Here is a 22,111-nt window from a genome sequence, read left to right on the forward strand (position 1 = left end):
GCTTCACAATCAACATTCCTCACCCTAAAAAATGGGTCTGTTTCCTTGTCTCTCATGCTTCACCACCACAAAATCCAACACTACCACAAACTCCTTCACCCGACTAGAACAACTCTGCCACCGATTTTCTCTTACCCAGCTTCAAGTAGCCACAAACAATTTCAACCCAGAGAAAGGTCCCATGTCAGGTCTACAATTTGTTTGCACGGGCATGGCACCAATGCCCGCAATGTTATTCCCTTGTCATGGAAATAAAGACTACATATCTGCATCGGTGTTACACTACATTCGTTCCAGAACCAAGTTACCTATCAACCACCGTGCGGTGAAATCATGCAACATTCTTTTGGACGAGAATTTGATGCCTAAAGTGGCAGATTTTGGACTCTGCAAGAAGCAACCTCATGAGGAGTCAAAGCCAAAGCCACCAAAATTTGAGTTGAGGGAGAACTTGGAACTTATTTTGGAATACATGAACCCTGAGTATCATGCTACTGGATGGCTATCTGAGAAGTCTGATGTGTATTCTTTTGGTGTGGTTCTGTTGGGATATTTTTTGCACAAAGGAAGAGTATTTTTTGACCTCAGATAGAGATTATGAGTACCTTGCCAAGTGGGCCTTTGATGATCAACGGAATGGGGTTTATGAGAAGATTGTTGATTCATCTCTCTAGGGAAAAATAGCACCAGAGTGTTGGGAAATGTTCATTGAGATCGTTCATAGATGCTTGGTTTCAACATCCAATTGTTGTTAACACAGAGCTAAGTAGCATTAGCATTGAGAAAGGGAAGAATTAAGCAAATGATAACAATTGTTATCTTTTTAAAGTTTCAATTTTTGTAATTTCATAATTCTTCTTGTTTACCTAGTTATAAATAAAATTTTGTTTATACTTGGTGTTGGGTATAAATAGGTGTGCAAAATATCCAATCTATCATGAAATGACTCATTCACATTGCAATCAATTTATTCTGATAAATAATGTGGCATTCATTGTTTTGTTGTCATATTTATTCAAGCTGGTGCTGGTTACTCGTAGTTGCTAGGAAGCCAGCGAGAAGAAAGTCCATATTCTTGAGGACAAATGCAAGTAGGGGATCTTACTTGTGTGTTTTGATTTGTTCAGCTTTGAAAAGTAGAACATGCTACAAGGTGATGTCACACACAAAACTAAAAGGTCAATGTTTTAGCTCTGCAAGAATTTGGTTCCTTAAACTCGCAGTTTTTGAATAAATAATGCATGGCTCCTGAGTACGCTATGAATGGATGTAAAGGTTTCAAGATAAAGTGGGTGTGTACTCCTATGGCATGATTCTACTAGTAGCGGTATGTGTTGGGTTTGCTCTTTTACTAAAGCCCAAATGGGTTATTAGTATGAGAAGAGCCCAAGGAACCTAGAGCCCAATGAGCTAGGGTTTCTTGGAACCCATATAAATAGTGAAATGGTTATCGCTGAAGCCCCATCGGATAAGGATAATCAGATTTCACTAGATTAAATCTTAATAATTTCGAAATTTTAGTAAAGTATTGTACGACCCATCGTCGGCAATGCTTAGACACTAAGGATAATGTTGAAATTAAACAATGGTTAATTACATTCAACTTTGGTAAAATTGTTAACCCTCCCATCGAGGCTCTGGCAATGGCACTGAAGGCCCAAATAACAATTTTTGTTTTTACAAGTGACTTGCCCATCGTAAGCCTTGTAAAGATAAACTGAATGATTGTTAACAATAAACAAGAGTAGTTATGAGAATCTACTTGAACTTCGTTTGTTTATTGCATTATTTGTTTGTAATTGTGTGCTTTATATGTTTTTTCAGAAAATATCTTAGAAATGATTTTGAGTCGAAAACCTCTAGATGGTACCAACTATGAATAAGTGAAAAGCAAATCTTTGATATTGTTCTAAAACATGGAAGCTAAAATTTGTCCTGACAATGCAAGGGCCATAGCAACCTGCAGAGAATGCGTCTAAGGAAACTAAGATGCATTTCTCAGATTGGGAAATGGCAGATATGGTAGTTCGCTGCTACATTATTGTCAGTCTTTCCAAATACTTGCCGAAACAAGTGTACATGATTAAGAGTGGAGTAGAAATGCTTCAGACTCTTAATGACATGTTTGCTGCGTCTAGCAGCTCTTCTAGACAGAATGCAGTCGGTGCAGGTTTTGCTAAGAGTCTTGTTAAATCCAAAGGGAAACCCATGGGTGGTAACAAGAACAAAATGACTTGGTTATCAGTTGTCAAACCAGTTGCTATGAAGAAGCCGCAAGGCAAGTTCTTCAAGTGCAGACTGAAGGGATACTGAAAGAAAAATTGCCCAGAGATGATGAAAAGAACCAGACATGGGCATATCAAGGCCTGATCAGTGAATGAATTATTGATTCAGGAATCACTGATTATGTTTGTTACTCTTTGTAGTAGTTCAAACATGGCATACCTGTCAGCAATGGACATAGATATTTTAAGCTTGAAAATGGGAACTTGTGTCTGCATTTGCAGTAGGACAAGTTATTTATAAGACTATGGTTTTGGGTGACTGTTTATGTGTTCCAGATTTTACGAGGAATTCAATTTTTGTTAGTTGTTTTGGTTAAAACATGTTTGACAATGCAATTGATTCCTCAGTTACATTTCGAAGTTCATCTTCGTCTTGTTTTGTTCTGGTACATTGTTTAAATAGTCTTTATTACCTATGTCCTATACCCTCTTAAATTTGTTATGTTGAATGGAAAAGGTGATGAACAAGAACATTCACCAAAGAAATAAAAGTTTCAAATGAAACATAACTTTAGCCTTTGTGATTGAGTCACATTACCTCAAAGTAGGAAACATGTTTTAGTTAAAAGAGGGAACTGAAAGTTCAAGAATCTTTTAACTAAAAGCTACATGTTAGTCTTATTTTGGAAGGTAAAATGGCCAAGAAATCCTACAAGGGGCCAAAAAGATTTGCGCAACTATTCAACGAGAACTGATACATACTAATGTATGTGGACAAATTAGCGTTCAGACCAGAAGAGGTGATGAGTACTTCATTATATGAATGTTTACTCTGGATTTGGACAGATGAACCAAGTGCGCCATAAGTCTAAAGCTTTTGGAAATTTCCAAGAGGTTTAGTCTGAGGCAGAAAAGCATGTAGGTGTTCAAATCAAAAACACTTTGGTCTGACTAAAGTGTTGGCTACCTGTCTGGTAAGTTCAGGTCTTACCTGATTTAAGAGGGATAGTTTTCGTAACTGTCAACTTTAAGAACGCGTTAGTTAGTTGAATGAAGTTGCAGTATGCGAAAATCAAAAATTTCTAGACTTGGTGAAGATCATATTCAGTTATTCATCTTTGTCAATGTTGTTCAAGGGAGATGCCTAAGAGAAGGAAATATACCTTCTTAACTTGATTCTGTCAAAGTTTGTTGTAAAGACACCTAAAGAATTATGGAAAGGGTGCAAGCCCAGATCAAACCATATTCGGATTTAGGGTGCTACGACACACGTCCTACAACAGCAGTCAAATGAGATGGAATCTTGTATGGAAGAGTACATATCTTTTGGCTACCCTAAGAGAACTAGAGATGATTTCTTATTTAGTCTTAAGGACAAGATAATCTAAGTGAGCACTCACATGATTTTCTTAAAGGAGGACTAGATAAGAAATTATAAGCTCTTAAGTTAGGTTATTCTTGATGAGATTTATCTCAGATCAAGAATTTCCAGAATCTCTAGAAGCTTCATCCACTGTTCCCTTGATTGTTCAAGAGGGGATAGATATATCTCTAAGTGAACAAACAAGAGAACCATGATTGGAAATTCAACATGATAATATATAAGTGAAACTAGTATAAATATTAGTATCACATGTAAAGGAACAATATCAAGGATAAGCGGATCCTCAAGAAATTGAAGATCCATCATTTGACCCACTCTTTGTTTTACCTATAAATACACAAGGTCTAGTGCAGTACATTCGTAGTGGGAGAGAACCTTGTTAACTCTCAAGTTGTCTCTTTTTGAGTGATATTGATCCTACTAGATACGATAATGCACTAGAAGATATTGTTGATCAAGTGTTGCTCAAGCTATGAACAATGAGATGAAATACTTGTATTTCAACTCCGTTCGGTCCTAGTAAAGACACCAAGAGGGGTAAAACCCACAAGGTGCATGTGGACATAAAAGGCAAAGAGAGGATGGACAGAAAGGTGAAAACCTTCAAAGCTAGCTTGGAGGCAATTTTTGCCAGACGTCATGCTTGAGTCTATCCAGATTCTCTTAGTTGCTATAAGTCTCAATTATGAGATTTCATTTTGGGAGTTGGATGTCAGGATATCTACATACAACAACCAAAAGGGTTTATAGCAAATGAGTAGGAACACACGATATGCAATTTGTGAAAGTCTATTTCATAGACTTAAGCAAGCATCCAGGTCTTGAAACATCAGTTTTGATCAGGTTATCAAAATTTTGATTTTGAGAGAACCTTGATGAATGATGTGTATTTGTATGTAAAGGATACAACGGAAGACAGTAGCTTTTCTGGTACTTTATGTAGATGATATACTTCTTATTAGAAACAATGTGGAGGTAATATCAAGCATAAAGAGTTGGCTAAGTTAGTGTTTTGGTATGGAAGTACTGGGGAAGCCAATTATATTCTTGGTATAAAACTCTTATGAGGCCGGAAGAATAAGTTGTTGGCATCACCTCAGGCTACTTACATTGACAAAACTCTTGCCAAAATTCAACATGAGATTTCTAAGAGAAGAATTATAATTCTCAGATGTGGAATTCATCTTCCTAAGGAGTGACCAAAGACTTCTAAGAAGGAAGAATGCATGAGCAAGATATCTTATGCTTTGGCAAAGGTAGACTCACGCATATCATGTTGGGCGTTAAACCAGACATCTGTCATGCAGTGGGAGTAGTGAGATAGTACCATTTTGAACCTAGAGGAATACTAGATTATTGTTAAGCATGTACTCAAGTATCTTTGGAGAACGAGAGATTATATGCTGGTATATTCTAGTGGGAGTCTTGAAAAGTTGAGTTTTCAAAAATTCAGTTATTTCAAGTGGATATTGACTCAAGAAAATCAACATCGAGCTATGAGTTTTTTCACTAAACTCAGATAGCATTAGAGGTGGATCTTGCAGACCCAGTTACTAAGAGTTTGCCTGAATTTGTGTTCGAGAGGCATGTTACTTCTTTGGGTCTTAGGAGGATCCCAGACTTGCATTAAGCAAGTGGAGTTATTGGTTTCATTGTGCTCTTGGAGTAAGACGATGAAACAATAAAATAATTTTCTGAATTTCATAAATAAGGTTTTATTTATTTATTTTGCGCACTATTTACAAAAATAAAGGTCCGGATCAAATTGTGAAGTATATGATCATATGGATACGTTCATGGAGGACATGATCATAGGTTCTCACAATTGATGAATGGAGTCACAGCCGTTAAGTAAAGTTGGGCACTTTATTCAGGCTGCAATATTTTATGAAATGATTTTGTCCGAATCATTGTAAAATATTGGTGTGAATTAACATTCACATTGAAAGGATCAAGGAGAGATTTGATTTAGGTTGTTTTTCTGTCATAAGGTATCAAATCTCCAGTTAACTATAGTTATGTGATTGCTCTTAATCCTGAGTTTATTATAAATAGGTAATCAAATAGTTTTCATTCTTTGATTTACCACCGGGTGAGGTTCGATCTATTGACGGCCAATAACTCGGTATTTTGGGAGTGAGATTATTTGATTATCGATATTTATGAGATAAACAACATGAAATTTGTAGGATATGTCCCCTTGATATGTTTCGGTACTTGGATATTAAAGACACTGGCCAGTGCATGTAATCCATCGGAGAAACTATCATAGTCAATGGAATAAATAATTGATTGAGTTACAGAAAACTTGTCAATCAATTATAGACATTCTACAAAGGGGCGATGCATATTAATGTTATAATTGAACTGGTAACATGAATAAAGGTTCAATTATCAACATTTTCAGTTAACCGGTAACATGATCGTATTTTTCGGAAAATTAAATTTTTTAAAATTTTTAATTTTTGGATATTTTTTTTAATTGTAAATTGAATATTTTTATTATATTTCTGAAAATCGAGATTGTCGGATAAAAAAAAATTCTCCTCTACCAAATGCCCTAATAGTCATTGTAGCGAGAGGAAAAAATTAAGGAAAGCATGCAGAAAACAGTAGACAAGCCTACGAAGTACATTAAGGAAAACCGGACATAAAACAAAATTCAATTTATCCTAATGGCACAAGTTGTAGACAGCACAAGTTAACATTACACTGAGGATTTAGAAGCATCCCAAAGGGTACTAGCTGAGCATATATCTTACAATTATTCTTCCCCGAAAATAGTTAAGTTTTAAACTTTAAAAGGATTCAAGTCCTTGAACTAAAAGGGCAGAAAAAGCTTCCATCTCATGCTTTTTTAAAACCAGTCCAATCTCAATTCCTCCATTGTTATTCCTACTTTCCGAAAGAGAAAATGCTGCTGTTCTGTCTATTGAAGTCATATCCACCTTCTTAGGTCTTCCCCATCCAAAATCAATACTATAAACCTCAAACCGTGGCGATCCAGCAATAGAGAAAATTCTGTCCTCCGTTGAATTGTGCATATATGACATCCAATTTTCTACCTCACTGAGCACTCCATCCTTCACTCTATCCAAAGCTTCATTTATCCCCTCCAAAGCACTAATGAATCCATCGTTTTCTAGTAAACTCTTTGTCTCAGCCACAACCATTTGGCCTGCAATGCAATTTCCTAAATAGTTGGGAAGAATTGGAGGGTCCAAGCGGGATCTACAGTCCACACCAAATATGAAAAGTACTCCATTGGACTTTGGTTGTTCTGCTTTTACTAAACATGCCAACACATAAGCACATATAACTGAAAATGCTGATAATTGAACCTTCTTTTTCAGCTTAGAGTGTGCATATTGCTTAAGCTTTTGGATATGTGAGGGGGTTAATTCAAACAAACCTTTAACTGCATCGGTTTCTATTGGATTAGTGAACTCCCACACCTTGAGACTTCGATTATTTGGTCCACCATGCTTCAACCATGCGTCCACAAACACTTCACTGATTCCTGTAGGTTCCCTTATCACTGATCTGTCAAAGAAAGGTGTTAGATGTTCAGGTAATGATAAAGATTGTGATTCTCCAAGCTTAGAAGAGCATGCATAAGCCCATGATTTCATAAACAAAGTTGAAGATTTTCCATCCAAAGCTGCATGGTGTGTGGTTATTCCAATACAAAACCCCAAGTTTGGAAACACAGTGACTTGCAAAGCCAACACAGATGCTTGTTCATGTGAAGTGGACAAATGGGGTATTAAGGAATATCTTTCCACTGCTTCACAGAGATCAGAACAGAGATGGTTGAAGCTAGCATTGGACTCAGCTATAGTGAAAGAGACAGCATCACCTGGGACATATTTGATGATGGGTGTGGAAGATTGAAGAGGCCATGTGATGTTACCAGCAAGAGGGAGGAAGTGTTGGAGTGTGAGTGAAAGGGAGTGTTTGAGAGTGGGAAGAACAGAATCAAAGAAAGAAGTGGTTGGTTTGGGGAATTCATAAAAGAAAAGACGCTCAACAGGTGGAAACCTTAGCCATAAGAGGTCAAAGAATGTAATTGGCAGAATGGTTGGAGTGGGGGAAGTGGTTGTTCCATGTAATGGTTCCACTGAGCAATGTTGAACAACTTTCAAAGCTGCTGGTTGTGCCATGGCTTATCAAGGACACAAGGAGAAAGATATATGCCAATGAGTGTTCAAAGAGAATGTAAGAGAAAGGAATAGAATTCTATACAGAAGAACTCAGTTTTTCATTTTAGAGAGGAAGATCCTATTTATAGAATAGAATTTTTACTATGGGTTCAATTTCTATCAAGTCGGTAGAGGATATCATTTTCTGTACATCTGTAGTAGGTACATCTGTCATTTAACAAATGACATTTGGATAAAAAAAATATTTTTCTCTTCTTTCCCTACAAGATGACAGTCATTTCTCGTTTTTTATTGGATAGATGTACTGAGTGAATGGTGTAGCAGTAGTATATCATCTCAAAGGAAGATCCTATTTATAGAAAAGAATTTTATCTTTGCAAAGGCAAAAAAGTGTATATCATCTCAAAGGATTGATAAAGAGGGGAGAGAAAGTAAAAAACAAAATAAAGGTGTGGATCTCACTTATTTGTGAGAGTGAAATAACATAAGTTATGTTATTTAGAATGACAAACAATTTTTCCTTTAGCAAAATATTCATGACATAAGTTATGTTATTTAGAATGATAAACAATTTTCCCTTTAGCAAAATATTCATGAACAATAATTTCGTGTACAAACGTGACGGTGAATTGCAAAATATTCATAAAATTTAACCGAATTTTTTTAGTAAAATTTTGGCCAACCAAATTTTTTTTTTAACTTTTTTACCAAACTCACTTTCCTTCCATATTACTGGTAATTATATTTATCAGGTAAAAAATCTCCTCTATCAAACGCACCCTTAAATAATATTCAAAGTCAATTTCAAAACTCGTGCTCCATGATCAAATGAAAATAATATTTAAAAGGGAAGGTTATACTTACAACCTATTTTTGTTTACAACCTTTTACAATCATATCTTAATTATTGATTTCCGTCAATCAACGGTTATCTTTCATTGCGAATTAATAATTAATTAATGAGTTTGATTTGCAAAAATAATAACTGTTATTTGACAAAAATATTAAGATATAGTTGTAAAAGATTGTAAATAAAAATAAGTTGTAAGTATAACATTTCCCGTATAAATGTCGGACAAAGGATATCAATATTTAAATAATATTCAAGGGTTTGTTTTTTCTGATGTTACTTTAGATAACTTTATCTAATGTTCATCAAAACGACGTCGTTTTGGGACGGAAATCATGGTATTTTTGTAATTTTAATTTATTTCAGGGTTACAATAGTCTTTATCACTCTACTTTTTTAATTTTTAACCCCAAAACGACGTCGTTTCGATAAACATTAGATAAAGTTATCTAAAGTAACATCAGAAACTTTTTTAATGAAAAATAAGATTTAAATAGTTGACAATAAATGGGATCGGACAAAGGATATCAATATTTAAATAACATTCAAAACCAATTTCAAAACTCGAGTTCCATGATCAAATGAAAAATAATATTTAAATGATTGACCGTAAACGGAATCGGAGAAAGGATATCCATTGGGCTTGTTTGAAATCCATATTGTCCTCTTATGCAAGAAAATTATTTTATCTTATTTTATGTAAGACAACAATTTCCCTTGTATTTATTTGTCGGCTTATTTGGGAGTTAGAAGTCAATGGTTGAAGCTTACACGGCTCACAGATTTCCATATTAGCATGTATGGTCAAATCTTTAGTTAAAAGTTTGTGTTTTGTAATCTTGAGTAATAATTAAGCTCATCGAATTTAATCGAAAGCTTTTGAATTAAGAAGAGGAAATCCCATATCAGAACTTACTTCTTCTCATTTTATACTCATGTGATTATGTGAACATTTGTAGGAATCTTAAATAAAAAATTGCGGGCACTAGCTTATTGTCTATCTTTTAGAATTTGTGTCATCCTATATATATATATATATATATATAGAAAAGTGTTTGTCATTTTAAGAGAGATACAGACACAGAAAATTTAGATTTTAAATTAAAAAAAATCACTCACTTTCTCTCTCCCATGATTTCCGTTTTTCTGTGTTTATCTCTATTCTAAAATGATATAACTTATGTCATTTAAAATGACAAACACTAAACTCATATATATATATATATATATATATATATATATATATATATATATATAAAAGATCAGGATCATTTCACACCGGTGACTAATAAGTCTTACACTACATCTCAACCGTTGATGGATGGAGATCCAACAGTTATAATTTATAAAGTCATACAAATTAATTAATATTAATTAATCATTAATTACACTACAAATACTAACCGATGATTTCCTTCTATCAACGGTTGAGATATGGTGTAAGACTTGTTAAGCCTTACACCGGTGTAAAAGAACATGTCTCCTATATATATATATATATATATATATATATATATATATATATATATATATATGTGGAATTTACATTTCTGCAGTTGTTTTACATGCAACAATCAAATACTTGTTATATATATACTTGAAAATATCAAATGCGAGGAATTATAATCATACAAAGGATGAAAACATTAAATGTGAAGAATCATAACTATACACATGTCGTTGTTGTACGTAAAACGGCTGCAAAAATAATTTTACCTGTATATATATATAAAGTTCTTTTGATAGAATACTTCTGCGAGATCGAACTCATTAAAAAATTATACAAGCACAGTGACTTGCTCCGGCCAGTACTATATGGGAGATGCTTTCTATTTATCGGCTATAAATCTATTTACTGAGCAATTGAGAGAACAGAAATTTTTTTTTATCTCTATGTTAAGAAAATGAATTTTCCGAATTTGATAACCTACAATATTATCAGAAATGTTAACTCAAATTTTTTGATTTTATGTTTGATTAATTGTCAAATATTAATAGAAATATATAGTTATTTTAAAAACTGCACTGCTGCTGCATAGGAAGAAAATATTTTCCTAACCTCCCGGCAATTCAAGAATACCATCAGAATAACATTTTACTTTAGAAATTATTCACGAATCATAATAGAGAAAATCAGATTTTCAGAAAAAATTTCACAAACTTTATGTTAAATATGGGTAAATAGGATTGTCAATATCAATTTTTTTGAGAATTGTTTTTCTAAAAAAAAAAACCCTCTACCAAATGTCCACTTAAGGGGGTGTACTGGATTAGGATTTTAAAAACTTTTTTTTGAGATGAAAAATCTTATAAATTTTAAAAAATTATTTAGAATTAGAGGAATTTTAAAGATTTTTTTAAAAGACATTTTTTACAATCAAGAATTCATAAGATTGGATTCTAAATGATTTTAATAGAATTTATAAGATTTGAAAGGACAATATGGATTTATAAGATTTTAAAAAATTATATGAATGTTTAACAAACATTCAAAATTACAAGAGTCAATAAAAAATAACAAATAAATACAATGATATTAATAAAAAAAAAGTAAAACCTAATATAATTTTCTCAATCAGTAAAATTGATGATAAAATTTTGCTTGGAAATTTTTGCAATTGATTTTGTAAACCTTAAGGTTTTTGTTCTACGTGATGACAGTTTTCTAACCATATATCATATTCATATTTAATTGAATATTCCAAGAAAATTTTGAGTCTGAATTTTTGAATTTTATTACATGAAAGTTTAAAAAATTTCTCAAATGAATTTCAGTCGAAACATTGAAACATTAAATTACTTTGCGGCTTTTGAAAAATAAGTTTTTAGTGATCTATTTACACAAAAATTATTTGAAATCGTTTTCTATAGCGAATGAATTTCATTAATGAATATATTGATATTAAACATAGGGTTCATATTATGAAAGTTTCAATATTTCTTTAAATCGATATTGTTTCATTGGTGCGAAACAAAAATTGGTTTGAGGGATTTTGATCATCTTTAGTTTTTCCACTGTTTTATTTTATTCTTAGCACAAAAATTACACATTTTTGTGCTAAGAAACATCGCAACTAATAGCTTAAACAATTATTTTTTAAACTTCGAAAAACTCTTAAAATTACTCAAAAATATGTTAATTTGAGATGGATTAGATTAAAATCTTGTTGGGTTGTAGTTTCTGAGTTCTTTTGTGATAAAAATCGCTCAAAAATTTGTTTTTTTTTTTATCTTTGATGAAAATCCCATGCGGAGCCCAGTTTCGAGCAGATCGACCCGTCAAATGAAGAAGAAGAAGACACTCCAATAGAGAAATCTCAAGAAATCTTAGGGGTTAAGGCGAGATTGTGAGAGAAACATCTTATTTATATTTCTCACTAAAAGTCTCACGAAATTCACACCAATAGAAAATCCATTAAAATAGTTATATTTTTGAATACCACAAGATTGTTTTTCTATTGTTTAAAATCCTAATTGAATACCAACGGATTTGGACGGATTCTAAAATAATCTTTTAAAATCCTAATCGAATACTACCTAACTTTTTTCCAATTCTTTAAAATCTTAATTGAATACCAATGAATTTTTTAATTTAAAAATAATCTATGAAAATCATTTGAAATCTCAATCCAATACACCATGTTAGTCATGTAATGTTAACTCTTGATGTTTCTGCTATTTGTTTTTGCTATTAGGATAACTTGAATTATTGTTTTGGGTCCGGTTTTCCTTAATGTACTGTGTTGGTTTGTCTTCTTTCTATATTTAATGGAACTTAGATTAGATAAGGAGACAAAATCCTGAGAATATCGTTGCCTGATGATGATCATCACCTCTAGAAATTCAATTTAGTAGATTAAGACTTTTGGGAAATAAATGAAGGAAAATGAAGTTGTGTAGGTGTCGTGATAATCTAGTAAAGTTTATTATAATCTGAGCAAGATAAAATGCCAAGGAATTTGAAGATAACGTAAATTGGATCAAGCTATATGATATGGTGACTACTATAGAGAAGCTGAGATTACAATTTACATAAAAAGATGGAGAAGGTTAAAAAATTGAAGTCTTTGGAAAAGAAATAAAGCACAACTTATGCATTAATTAGCATTTTTCACACTTTGTTGGAAGGTCTCTAGCTATAAATTGCGACGTTCAATCAATTTCATAATTTTTTTTAGTTTATCATTTTTCCTTTTCTCCCCTTAAATACTTGCCTTATAAAATCAAGACAAGATAATAAATTGCGATGCGAATTGATTGAAGAGAAGTAGAGATGCCTTATAAAGTAAAGATTTTATACTTCTCCACTATCTCTATGTTATCTCTATAAATTGTAAATGTTCAATCAAGACAATAAAATCTCTTTTATTTTCCTTCTAAAAATAAAGATTAGTAGATAGGGGAGAAGTTGGGAATGTACGAAATAATCAATTTGCGATTAGTTAGATCGAATTTTTAATTTGTCATTAATCCATCTTGTTTCTGTTTTTTTTTTAATATTTAGTCCAAACAGTCCAAATGGATGCTAAAAACTTATTCTAGCAACAAGCATGTTGCCTTTAACAGTTTAGATTTAAGCAAAAATAATAATGATTTTTTTTTTTTTTTTAACAAGTTAATATTTTCGGCCAGACTGAGGTAGGCTAAAAATAAAATCAAGCAGGAAATTTTAGATCCTAACCCACATCTTATACCGTATTAACCAGATCGATCCATCAGACAGGCCTATTTTGACCCCCATGATTGCAATCTATGAACCTAGCATATTCATTGATGGCATCTTTGGAAAGTTAAACATCTCGAAGTGGATTGCCACACTTTGAGGTTTAATAATGGCTTATGGGAATGATTTTAAAATTTTAGATAAACGTCAAAATTTTATGTGTACATCTCTCTTTATATACATTAAACAAGTTTGGTTCTATCAAAATTTCTAAACCTATTTTAGTTCTTACTTAATAAAGAAACGAACAAGAGAGAGAAGAAGCTTGGAGAGGTGAAAGTATGAATGAAAAATGATTATATGATTGTTGCAATAGAAGATACAATATTTATATAGGGTTTAACTTTTCTTATGTTGTAGGATTGTAGGAGAGAAAATAAGTAGGGAGAAGTTAAATGTGGGTCCCATATTTTATAATTAAAAAAGAAAAGAAAAACTATTTGGCATGAAAAACGAATTTGTGTAGGAAAATGAGAGTATCTCATGTGACATGAGAATATTATTTCCCATTTATATATTACATTAACCCAACTGATAAAGAGTTGTTAACATAAAGCTAATAACAGAAGATGGTTATAACAAAATAACAAGTCACGAACTGCTTTAAGTTGAGACTTTCATCATGTGCACATTTGTTGAGCTGGCAGGATGATTGGTCAATACCCCCCACAAACTGAGCGATGGATATCCAAGAGACCAAGCTTGGCAAAATTCAAAGTAAGAGGTTAAGGATGCAAGGGTTTAGTGAAAAGATCTGCAACCTGTGTTGAAGAAGAGACATGTAACAAGTGTATAAGACCAGCATTGATCTTTTCACGTGTAATATGGAAATCCAGCTCTATGTGCTTTGAAATCTCATGAAAAGCTAGATTACGCGCAAGGTAAATTACTGATCGATTGACACAAAAAATAGAAGCATGCTTGGTTGAACGAGGCAGAGATCTTTGAGAAGGAAGTGAAGCCACTAAAAGATCAACAAAAGATCATCCATGTATTCCATTGACCAAAAGGGAAGTGAAAGAGGAATCAACATTTCGAACAAAAAAGGAATGATCTGCAGAAGATTGTTTATAACCGATGGATATTAGAGAAGATGACAACTTGGCGTACCACTGATAGCTTGCTTGATTTAAGCCATAGAGGGACTTCCGAAGTTTGCAAACCTTGGTGGGAGATGAGCATGTGACACCCAGAGGCAAACTTATGTAAACATCCTCATTAAGGTCCCCACGAAGAAAGGCTTTATTCACGTCGAGTGGATTGAGTAGCCAGCCACAGGTAGAAGCTAAAGTGAGAAGAACACGTACGGTGGTGAGCTTAGCTACCGGTGAAAAGGTTTTAAAGAAGTCGACTCCTTCCAATTGGGTATAACCCTTAGCAACGAGCCGAGCTTTGAAGCGCTCAATGGATCCATTTGCACGATGCTTAATGCAGAAAACCCACTTGCAGCCATGGGTTTAAAACAAGTTATTAGGAGGTACATAAGAGACCATGTACTGGTCAAGGCAAGTGCATCCAACTTAGCTTGCATGACATCACACCAACAAGCAAGTTTAGAAGCTTTAACATAGGATTTTGGTTCCACATGTGTGCTTAGGTTAAGACAGGGATGTTTGTAAGAAGAGGAACAAAAGCAAAAAAGAGTAAACTGAAAATAAGGGATAAGAAATACTTGAGGAACGTTGGCCAGATGAGGAAGCAAATAGGCTGCAATGGTAGTCAGCAAGGTATTGTGGAGTCTGACGAATGCTTGTAGAACGTCTGGTAGGTGGACTTTGATGTTCATGATATGAAGCAGTGGTTGTATTTGTTATTGAAGACAGTGGGTGATATTATATCACTAATAGATTTGAACCCATGTATAAAGCAGAGGAGGTAGATGATCAGGATTATCACTGTGTAATTAAAAATATTAAAAACAGACTTACTTGTCAGTGGCAGAATGATGAAACAGACAGAATGAAAGGATGAATATATGCAGTATAAGAGGAATTAAATCCGAGCCCACAGAACGTGTCTCCTTAAGACAATTTGCCCCCTCACTGATGCCTAAGGTTGATGGATACTTGTCTCCCAAGGTAGAACGGATTTCGTCTGAAGAATGGTGGCACTACCAATCAACAGCCCAAACGAACACAACAAAATGCCAGAGGAAGTCACACCGGAGGATGAACAACAGTATGCAAAACCGGAAGAAGAAAAATTCCGGCAGAGTTTAAGTGCAGGAAAAAACTGGATGGATTTCTGAAGGTGTCAGTGTCTATTTATAGACACTGACCGGTCACGATGAACAGTCGCCGGCGGCGAACGGGTGCGACCGGTGACTGTTCCGACGAACAGATACGACCGGTGACCGGTTCAGCGAGCAGACACAACCGGTGACTGGTTCACGAAGTGGTTGTTCCATGTAGCGGTTCCACTGAGCAATGTTGAACAACTTTCAAAGCTGCTGGTTGTGCCATGGCTTATCACTTATCAGGGACACAAGGAGAAAGATATATGACAATGAGTGTTGAAAGCAATATGAATATATACCAATAAAATGAGGCTATTTGAACATTGTGCCTCTAATTAAATTAAAAAATACCACTTTGCCTTAGTTCAAAAATATTTCACCTATTTGATCGTTAACCGAGCTATGTTCTCGAGTATAGGACCCTTATACTCAAGTATATTGTAGGGAACAGTAAATACTCAAGTATTGTTCGTCATTTGAATTCTTATGAATATTTACTCGAGTATAGGATCCATATACTCGAGTATATCGTGACCAAATCTTGTATGGGAATTTGCTAATGCGTATCTCCTCAAAAGTTATATAGGATAAAATAAGCACCTAATTCGACTCCCCGAGTCAAAAGCTATGGCCTTCATGAAATTTTACTCTAAAAATTTTAAAATTTTCTTTTATATACTGTCTTATAAGCCTATTGACCGACTGATATATATTATTTATTTTAAATAAAATAAATAAATTATTATTTTAATAATTTTAAATAATAAAATAATATTGTTTTAATTATTATTTTTAATTATCGAATGTCTAATAGGCTTAAATATGCTAACAGGCCTGAGGCAAAGCTTTTATTTTTTAAATATAGGCGTAGACTTATAATTTGAGCCTACATAGGCTAACAGATCAGTTATGTGGAATAAAGAAAAAACACATAATTCGACACCCAAGTATGTTTATAGGCCCGCCATGTAAAAGATAATTTCGGAAATTTTATAGTAAAACTTCGAAAGGCCATAACTTTTGACTCGAGTGTCCGAATCAAGTATCTTTTTTTATTCCACATAACTTTGCGAGAGCTACGCGTTGGAAAAATCTTGTAGGGGATTTGCACACCTATTACTCAAGTACAGGACTATATACTCAAGTATATGTTCTTGTACTCGAGTATTAGGGTCCTATACTCGAGTATAAACTAATGGCACTTGATTTACTCGAGTATATTGGTCATGTACTCGAGCATGAAGGCCCGTCAACAGTCAAACAATGGTAGATTGGTGTTATGTTTTCAAAAAAGGTCATGTTTTTTAATTAATTTAAAAACGGGGCAAATCTTTTATTGAATTATGGGCACAATGGTCAAAAAGCCAATAAAATGCTAAGAAAGTGGCAATGTGACTTAGTGTGAACACTCGTTAGTTAGAAGTGGACTAATTAAAGATGGTATAAGTGAAAAAGACCTTCAACTCACTACCTTATAATTTTTGGTTAAAATATAATTTTTGATCACTTTTTGTAACATGTCATTTGATCTAGTGTTGATAAACTCATACCGGTCATATAACTGATCCGAGTGAAGCAGCGGATCATCCAAGCATTGAAACCAGTGCGACCCGGCTGATTTTAGTTAAAATCAGTGACCTGGTCGGTTCAAACCCACCCGATCCAGTTCATAAAAGAAAATTTCCAAAAAAAGTAAAATCATAAAAGATATCATGTTTTTAAAATTCACAAACGGTTTATTTATTTTTTTGAAATATTTAAATGATTTGTTACTTATTGACTTACATAGGTTACAGACCTACAAAACTAATATTATCTTGGTTATGCACTAAACAAGAAATATTGATTTAATTTATAGCTTGACATGTCGTCTACTGAACACGAAGCATCAGTATCACAAGCATTATATGTTGGTTTGATCCTTTGTTGGATAATAATGTGCGATTTATTATTTTTCATATTAAAATATTTGAAATTGATATTATTTTTTACATGTATTTGAGTATATTTATAATTTTTTTAATATACATTATAAATTTGCATATACTTATCGGTTCATACGATTAAACCAGTGATCCACTTGTTGAACCAGTAACCCAATAACCCAATATCTCAACCGAGTCAATGACCAGGCCGAATTTAATAACACTAATTTCATCTATTGTGAAAATATCTCTCCCAAAGGTTTTGACAATATAAGGTTGTGGTTCATTAACCATTGTAGATGCTGGTATGATTTAATGTAAATTATTAGAAAAGAAAGACAAAAATAAAAATAAAAAATCTACCATTGTATATCAAAAAACAAAAATTCTTAATACCAAAAAAAAAATACTTATGCATAGAAGATAATTTTTATTTATTGAAATAAGCTAGGTGTCTAATCGGTTGAGTTCTCACTTTCAAAGGTGAAATAATCACATCCACCAATTCATAAGCCATGTCTTTATTTCAAGGTGGGGCATATTCTTTGGATTTCTTCGTCTTCTAAAAAAATTTTAAAATATAATATAATAAGAGAAAATAAAAGGTTTCTTTGAGCTTTGTCATCTATATAATAAGAGAAAATGACAATACTTTAATTATAGAACTATTTATCTACTAAAAAAGTATAGAACTATTTTTAAGAGAACTAGTTTTGTAAATATTTCTTCTAAAAATGAGTTTTATGTTTAAGAAAATGGTTTCTATTTGATTAATAAGAGTATATGTTTTATTTCAATAGTATTAGGTGAAATTAACTTTGAATTAAAAAAATTTAAAGGTCATAGTAAAAGTTAAATTTAAGCTTTTTTATATATACCACAGGATTCTTCATAAGAGACAATCCTGTTCGGGGCTAGTCCAGGATTAAGATTATAAATTCCTCCCAAAGACAATACTGGAAATGATCGAATACATACTTTCACCCTCATCTGCTGAGATCTTATGCGCCGATTGGGAAGGATTTACGAATGGTAATTTCCGCCATTGAGAACTATTGAAACCAGAACGTTTGAAGGATTTTCACCTGGATGAAGATAAATAGGATGCCTTGGATTTGTGAGAAACTCTGGCCAAGAGTTTTGATTCGTAGCTGAAGCTGCCATGCTCTTTCTTTTGAAGAAAGTTTGTGAAAAGGAATATGAATACCAGAGTTCCGTATCGAAGCTCTGATACCATAAAGAAACGAATGTGAGAGAGAAGAAGAAGCTTTGAGAGGTGGAAGTGTGAATGAAAAATTATTATCTGATTATTGCAATAGAAGATACAATATCGATATTACATTAACCCAACTGATAAAGGGTTGATAACAGAAAGTGTTGCGATATCGGCAAGTATACCAATCGTTTCAAGTAATAGAGTAGTGAGAAAATTTATCGTCCCACGAGAATTGAGGCACTAAGTAGTATTATAACTATTCCCTTTAATTTAGACAATTCGATTTGGTTGTTAAGAATAATTGTTGAATTAAGATAAAAAGAATGAAAAGTGATTGTAAGAACAATCAAAAACATGTAATTACAATTGAAGAACAGTTAAGAAATTATAATAAAGAATTGTAGCCAGGGCACCCTTCACCTATGATCCCCTCCTTATTAATCTAAATAATTCTTATAATCAATTATTTCAATTGTTCAGACAATTCATCTTCTTTGAAGTAATTGGTTAAACCTTAATGTCTTAGTATATTTAACCCTTTAACTCAATTAAAATTCTAATGTCTTGGTAATCCTTCTTGAATTAAGCATTAAGTTCAATGAATTAGGAAGTTTGCAATTCATACAAGCCTATGTCTAGATCATGCACAAATTGTTATTTTACCCCAGTCAAAATTACAACCACAATATGTGTATTGTGAGCTCTAACTCTCAAAATCCTATAAGATTGATCAATTCTAATAAGGATATAGATTTTTCATTCAAGGTAAAATAAAACTAATTGGAATAACAGAATTATAAAAACAACTCAAATACCAAAGGGGTTCACATCAGGTCCGTGACCCTAACTACAAAAAGAACTTAGGCAGACATATCTGGCTTAATAAAACAAAGAAATAAAAGAAATTAATGAAGTCATGTAGAAGAAAGAGAAGAAGAGAAATAATTAAAGGTCTTCAATCTTCAAATCCTTTGATCTCTTGATCTCCAGTGGAAAGTCTCCAAGATTTCTCTTAATTGTTGCTCTCCGATTCTCTGAATTCTCTCTGCTGCCAAAGATCTCCTTAATTAGGTTTCCTTTGCTCTATTTACAATGTGTAACAAATCTTCACAAAATTTGTGCAACAATCTTTCTTTAATTCAATCACGTGCTTCTGGCGCCAGTAGCGCCAGTCCCGCGCTGCTGGCACGGTGAAAATAAGCTTTATATATTGATTCTGGCGCTATAAGCGTGGGCACCGTGCTACTGGCGCGGGTCTTCGTGCAAAATTGGCGCTACTAGCGCGGTTATCACGCTAGTAGCGTGGTGACACAAGGACATCAATCTACCCTGGCGCCATCGGCGCCAGAACCACGCTATTGGGGCGGTGAAAATAGAATGTCCTTTCATCTTGCTCTTGTGAATTGTTCACTTTTCAATGTAAATTTCCTACAAAACATAAGAATTTCAGTGAGAGTAGGTATGAGCATGATTTATCAACTTTATTACTAATATGAGCTCTTTTTACTTCAAGTAGATTAGATCCTTGCTCTTTCAAGCCTTGAAAACATTATATGCTAGAAGCATATCAAAAAGCTAATAACAGAAGATTGGTTATAATAAAATAACAGATCATGAACTGCTTTCAGTTGAGACTTTCATCACGTGCATATTTGATGAACTGGCATATCTGATAAGCTGGCAGGATGATTGGTCAATACTTAAACTGGTGATACATATGTCCTTGACAAAAAAAACTTCTTCTCACACAAATTTTTTCTTAGATAAAAAATGTTACAATTAATTTAAATGATTATCCGGATGCCTATGATATATATATATATATATATATATATATATATATATATATATATATATATGTATATATGGGAGGATCCTTTGACACCGGAATCAAATTTAAAGTTTGACACCTCATCTGAGAGTCGTTAGATAAAAAAAGATCAACGGTGTCATATGCTTACATATCAGAGTCATTGATCTTTTTTGATCTAACGACTCTCAGATAAAGAGTCAAACATTAAATTTAACACTGGTGTCAAAGGATCCTGCCCATATATATATATATATATATATATATATATATATATATATATATATATATATATATATATAAAGATCATTTGGCACCAGTATAAAAAAAAGTTTGATACCTTGTAAGAACCCGCACCGTTAATTAAGGAAATTAATTAATCAATTATGCAAAATTAGGAAATGATTTCATAATTGACTCTAATAATTATTAGGAGGCTTTAATAATTATGATAAGTGATTAAGAATGCTGAAAGTCGCTTTTCGGAAGAAAAGTGCAGATACCAGTTCTGCTAGTCAGTATAAATGCGTACCGAAAAAGTATCCCGGAAAATTATAATAAGGGCATGATAATTACTAGAATAATATATAGGACTTGTAAAACGAGTTTCAAGTCCAAATAATGAGAACTGGTGCCAGAAACTGATACTGGCAATGAAAAGCGCGTAACACAAAGGTGCTCCAAAAAATATAATAAAAATATGATAATTCTTGTAAAATTGAGTAGGTTAAGAATCCAAAATTTGGGATTAAAATGCTAAGCGTAGCAATTAAAGTTAATACTGCGTGTTTAATGCTTAAGTGGCTATATATACTCTTTTTATGGGCACAAAACCCTAGGATCAGACTTCATGTACGTGGCTTGTGTTGGTGGCTGACCAGAAACACTGTTCCATTTCCATTTCCCTTCTTCTTCACCACTTTGAGGGCCAAGAAGACATCTTTCTTCTTGGTTTCTTCATCAAACACTTAGTGTAGTGTGTTGTGAGTGTTGAGGGTGTGTCATTTCTGAGTTTGAAGGGCTGTGTGAGGAAGCTTTGGTTCTGACTTGGTGGTTTTGGGTTGTGAGAAGCCTTGTTTTGGCATTTGGAGGTCCAAGTGGTGGCCTTTGGTGTTAAAGAACCAACCTTTGTGGTGCTTTTCGTGCACATCTCTGAGTCAGACTTGAGGGGCTGTGTTAGAGCTCCAAGAGCACCTCCATTCTCTGTTTTGAGCTTGTGGTATGATCATCAACCTTGAACTTGAGTTTAAGTGTGTAAAAATGGAACCTCGATGCATGTAATGGTTAAAAGATGATAACATAATGTTGGGTAATGCTTAACACACCTAGATATGCATGTGTTAGTGTCTAAAATCGGTAAAAACCCAACCTTTGAAGGATATCTTCGCGAAATGCAGAAACTGCATTCTGTCGCGAAATATCCAGATATTTGCTCGTCAAATATCCGGATATTGATATCCGGATATGTGTATCCGGATATTGATATCCGCATATTGTCAGTGAGATATCCGGATATTGGATATCCGGATATGCCCCGAGGAATATCCGGATATTCTGGGATTTTGTAGAACTGTAGTTG

At 33.4% G+C, this 22,111-nt stretch overlaps 2 protein-coding genes across 2 annotated transcripts; one reads left to right on the forward strand and one right to left on the reverse strand.

The window, feature by feature from the left end:
* The first annotated feature begins 211 nt into the window (after positions 1-211).
* On the forward strand, positions 212-592 carry LOC133299673 (putative wall-associated receptor kinase-like 16). Its single transcript, XM_061499157.1, has one exon. The coding sequence runs from the start codon at positions 212-214 to the stop codon at positions 590-592; it is 381 nt and encodes a 126-aa protein (XP_061355141.1).
* Positions 593-6,407: 5,815 nt separating this feature from the next.
* On the reverse strand, positions 6,408-7,772 carry LOC133299675 (phenolic glucoside malonyltransferase 1-like). Its single transcript, XM_061499160.1, has one exon. The coding sequence runs from the start codon at positions 7,770-7,772 to the stop codon at positions 6,408-6,410; it is 1,365 nt and encodes a 454-aa protein (XP_061355144.1).
* Between the last annotated feature and the right edge of the window lie 14,339 nt (positions 7,773-22,111).

Source organism: Gastrolobium bilobum, unplaced genomic scaffold, assembly GCF_033153095.1.
Source record: "Gastrolobium bilobum isolate Gb01-03AN ecotype WA unplaced genomic scaffold, APGP_CSIRO_Gbil_v1 utg58275, whole genome shotgun sequence".
Taxonomy (NCBI): domain Eukaryota; kingdom Viridiplantae; phylum Streptophyta; class Magnoliopsida; order Fabales; family Fabaceae; genus Gastrolobium; species Gastrolobium bilobum.

Excerpts from the sequence above, each read along its gene's own strand:
- LOC133299673 (XM_061499157.1), top strand. The coding sequence starts at position 212 with ATGGCACCAATGCCCGCAATGTTATTCCCTTGTCATGGAAATAAAGAC.
- LOC133299675 (XM_061499160.1), bottom strand. The coding sequence starts at position 7,772 with ATGGCACAACCAGCAGCTTTGAAAGTTGTTCAACATTGCTCAGTGGAA.